At 41.1% G+C, this 4,793-nt stretch overlaps 1 protein-coding gene across 1 annotated transcript; it reads left to right on the top strand.

The window, feature by feature from the left end:
• The first annotated feature begins 401 nt into the window (after positions 1-401).
• On the top strand, positions 402-3,044 carry LOC127959258 (transcription factor Sox-8-like). The gene is made up of 3 exons (XM_052558324.1): positions 402-910; positions 1,869-2,098; positions 2,314-3,044. Exons 1-3 carry the CDS (start codon positions 540-542, stop codon positions 2,898-2,900), a joined length of 1,188 nt encoding a protein of 395 aa, XP_052414284.1. The 5' UTR covers positions 402-539; the 3' UTR covers positions 2,901-3,044.
• Positions 3,045-4,793: the final 1,749 nt, after the last annotated feature.

The raw sequence follows: 4,793 nt of genomic DNA, 5'->3' as shown, positions 1-4,793 counted from the left end.
CACATGTTATTATATTTTTCACATAGGCCTACAAAATGTTATAGATCGTTATTAAGAAATATACATATTATAAAATAGTATAATATTTTACGACTGTACTGCGAAAACCATATTGTATATCTTTCACATGCAAAATATTATAATGTTTCATTCAAGTCATGATTATAGTCTTAGTCTAAGAGAGTTTTCATAAAATGCAGCGATGGCTATTTGTCAGGGAGCCCATGTGCAGTTATGGGTTTATGGTCTAATTTGTTACTCAGTTATGTTCAATTAACTGTAAAAGTTGCTGATGTGTTGAACGGAGCAGTTATGATGAAGCTTCTCCTCCAATGAGAGGAGAGAAGGAGGAGGCTATAGAAACCTCGGGAAAACTTCTCTCCTAACAAGAAGTTGTGACATGTTGCCAGTTCACTGACCAGTGTCGATCGACCGAGGCTTGAGATCCAAGAAACCACTGCGTTACAGCTTCATCTGGAATATACGCTTCTAAATCACGCACATTTGTTTATCTTTGTTTCTTCAGCGTGGATTTTAAGATGTCAAAAGAGCCTGATAAAACTCCGTCTCCATCTTTTATCGGCGATGTGGACTCTGCTCCGTGCTCTCCGTCAGTGTCCGAGCGAGGCTCGCAGTCCCGGACCGGCGCCGGTGACCCGGCGGACAGCGAGGAGGACGCTCGGTTCCCCCCGTGCATCCGAGACGCGGTGTCGCAGGTCCTCAAGGGCTACGACTGGTCGCTGGTGCCCGTGCCCACGCAGGGTGGCAGGTCTTTGAAAGACAAGCCTCACGTGAAGAGACCCATGAACGCGTTTATGGTGTGGGCGCAGGCGGCGCGCAGGAAGCTCGCGGATCAATACCCGCACCTGCACAACGCCGAGCTCAGCAAGACCCTCGGCAAGTTATGGAGGTATCCATCACGGAGACCGATGATCACACTTCACAGCACATCATGAACACAATGCATAGTGTATTTGCGCAATAATGAACAACATAGTGACGCACACTCCTTACACTGATCTAGTACAGATTTTTTTTTAAGACAAAGGTTTCTTTTTGACATCACTCGTGTATAAATCATATACTAGCACTCACAGGATTTACTCCAGTTTCTCTATAGCCTACTAATTAAATAGAAGCATGATTTTGAATTCAACTGTGAATTCTGATTAGTTATTTAACGCGTAATAATCAAGAGTAAGAGATCGATACTAGCTTCTCATGACCACTAGGACTATTACCTACGATCTAAACTTTGGGTCAACTATGGACTAAACCCAACTTCTGGGTTAAAAATATAATTAAAAAATAATTTAATTTAAAAAACTGTTGGGTTGGTCCATATATATTATCCAAAGGTGGGTTAAAACAACCCAGGATTTATTGTAGTGTAAAATAAAATTGGAGTTACATACATATTCTAATCCGATGTGAGTTATGAACAACTCAAATTAGTAATTTGTTTATAAGTCACAAAAAAGTAGTGTACTGCTCTAAAGTTCAATAATGTTTCATTGCATTACCTTATGAGCAAAGAATATCACAGCATTCATTAACCTTTGTTATAATTGATAATAGCACATTTTAACTATGTGTTTGTAAATGTTGACTAGCATGCTGTAGAATATTGTGCATTGTAAGCCAATGTTAACTGATGATGTTAACTACCTTATTGTAAAGTGTTACCAAAATGACTAGTTTACTGATGGAATACAGAGAGCGTATTAACAGGAATACCGTCTGTATCTCGTGGAGCTGCGTGTAAACGATGTGTTGCTGTACCGAAACCGGCTAGCAGTTAAATCTGGATGTGTTTTTGTTCATCGTTCACATGCTGTGTGTGGTGTGTGTGTGCGTGGATCCTCCAGGCTGCTGTCTGAGAGCGAGAAACGGCCGTTCGTGGAAGAGGCAGAGAGACTGCGGCTCCAGCACAAGAAAGACTATCCGGATTATAAGTATCAGCCGCGGAGAAGGAAGAGCCTGAAGCCGGGTCAGAGTGAGCTGGACGCGGGAGCGGAGAAGAACCATCATCCCTCGGATCAAATGTTCAAGACGGAAGCAGCTATGAGAGCGATGCACCTTCATCCGGCCCACGGTGGTGAGTGCATTTATTGTCTTCATTTATTACACTTCTTTAAGCTTCCATAAAGGTTCCACGAAGAACTGTGAGCATCCATGGGATCTTTCCATTCTGCAAAAGGTTGTTTATAGACGAAAAAGAGTCTTAGATTTTGACTAAGAAAACATGAAAGAACTTGTAAAGAGAGTAGTTTATCATTTTCTTTCCAAACACTTTCGATGTTTCCAACCCAGGTCAAGCACACGGTCCTCTGACGCCTCCAACCACACCGAAGTCCGATCAGCATCAAAGCGTGAAGCAGGAGTCCCGGCGCGTGTCGGAGAACACTAGACACAACATCGACTTCGGGATCGTGGACCTCTCGGAGCTCAGCAGTGATGTCATCGGCGGCATGGGTCCGTTCGACGTGCGTGAGTTCGACCAGTACCTGCCTGTAAACGCTCACATGGAGAACCCCGGCGGTCCCGGCGGTCTCAGCACATCCTACCACCATCATCCTCACAGCAGCGCTTCGGCGTGGAACAAGGGGTCGCCAAACCAACAAAGAGCGCTCATTAAAACAGAACAACTGAGTCCAGCTCATTACGGAGAGTCTCACGGGTCCCCGACCCAATCTGAACTCTCCGACTGTCCCGACCTGCAGAACTCCACGTACTTCTCCACGTATTCCGGGTATCCCGCTGGCATTTACCAGTATCCGTACTTCCATTCCTCCAGAAGATCGTACGTCACTCCTGTTCTCAACAGCTTGTCGAGTCCGTCTCACAGTCCCGGTGCAAACTGGGAGCAGCCGGTTTACACGACGTTAACACGACCCTGATGCAAGGTTTTAGATCAGAATTTAGATTCAATATTGAATATTTTGGCTTGGTTGAAAGTGTTTGTATTTTTGAGTGAGATGTAACAGACTATACAAGGATTTGTCTTGATGATATGTAATTAAAATGTCGACTGAGTGAATGTGCGCTGCTGTCGGATGTCTTTATTGTTAATGAAAGCCGAACAACTTGTGCTTTGGTCGTTATTTGATTGAAGTTATATTTTAATATCGGAGAGCAATGCTAGATCTCCTGCGGTATAAAACAGAGTCAAGAAACAGCGAGGGAGAGCAGAAAAGAGAGCGGCCTGATTCTGAACGACAGCGTCTCAAAGGGCTCTTTGTTTTCATTATAAAAGAGGCATTAATTAAGAGGTAACAAAACAAATACAAAGCAGAAAATCATTACCACTGCTGCTACATGAGAGCAAGAAGAGCAAAAACAGACACTACCCTCTGCTTTTTGGATAAACAGCAACAAAAGCAGCAGAAATGCATAAATTGAGTGCAGGAGAAGAGAATAAGTTGTTGATGTGTGGAGAAGAGCCAGTGATTCCTCAGCAGATGGCCGTGGGTGGACGAGGACTTGGTTTATTTCACTACGTTTTATTACATTGATGGTTTTGAAGTAGGGAATGTAATTAGTGTTGATATGAACAGCAAGCTTCATTTTGCTCGCTGACATGATCTGCTCTTAAATCTGGACGGTACGCAGCTAGCACCACAAGATGAAGTGTATCTTATGACTTTGGTTTGATTTTAACACAATTATAGCAAACTATGTTGAGTTGGTATTATATTTAGCCTTTTGGACCCAGGTTTCTGAGCATTTCACACTTTTTTATTTTTCTGTTGGCATTTAAAGCGCATAGCGATTGAGAGCCAATAAAAAATTAAAAAACAAAAAATCATGCATTTTTCATTGGACTCGTGATCAAACATAGATAATTAGATTAAATGTAGATATTAATGATCTTTTATACTATATAAATACATTTTATAAAATAAAATGAATATTTATATATTTTGCTAGATATTATAAAATGCAAAATAAAATAAAAAAAATAAACTTTGTGTTTTATATGTTGACAAATTTAAGGAACTTACATTTGATACATTTGTTACTTTGTGTGTGATGCACCAATAAATTGCTTCTTAATGAATCAGTGCTTCTGGATGAAGTGTTGAGTAAATGATTCAATGACTCACTCTGAAATACGAGGTGTTTCTCAATGTCAAGGAAGGATCCTCGGAAGCCAGTATTTCGAGGATGCTACATCATCGACATCCGTTGAAGGACTGTTCCAATGTTGAGGATCCTCGGAATTTCAACCAAGGACTGAGTCCTTCGTTCGAAGAATATCCCATGCACAGGAAAGGATGCATATGTGTAATGTCCTTCTGTTAACGTAGTCGGAGCGTTAACGGTTTTTATTTACGTTACCAAACATTTGTTATAACTGTAGTAAATATAAGTAAAGTTTGACAGTGATTAAATGCCAGTATAAATTACTACCGTATTGACATTGTAAATTATACAAATACAAATGGTTAACTGAACCGGACCTGTCATTTAACAATTGGTTGCGTCAACGGCATTTCTTTTATAAATAACTAGTTAAGTTGTCCAAGTAGCGTTATTCAAACGGACCTCTTCACTGACTTAATGACGCAATTACGTGCACTTGCTAGCCTGTTACATTTACATGTTCTCCGTATGCTAAAGAGGAGTCTCACCTAGCCTCTGAAGGAAGTGACTTGCAAGGATCAGTCCTACCAAGGAAGCATCCTTGACATTAAGAAACGCCTACAGTCACCCGTTTCACTGAATGAATGAATCGGTTTCTTTGAATGAATCATTTGAATGAATGATTCACTCATAAATTAATTTCTCGT

Source organism: Carassius gibelio, chromosome B6 (assembly GCF_023724105.1).
Source record: "Carassius gibelio isolate Cgi1373 ecotype wild population from Czech Republic chromosome B6, carGib1.2-hapl.c, whole genome shotgun sequence".
NCBI lineage: Eukaryota > Metazoa > Chordata > Actinopteri > Cypriniformes > Cyprinidae > Carassius > Carassius gibelio.
This window is presented reverse-complemented; position numbering and strand designations above follow the sequence as displayed.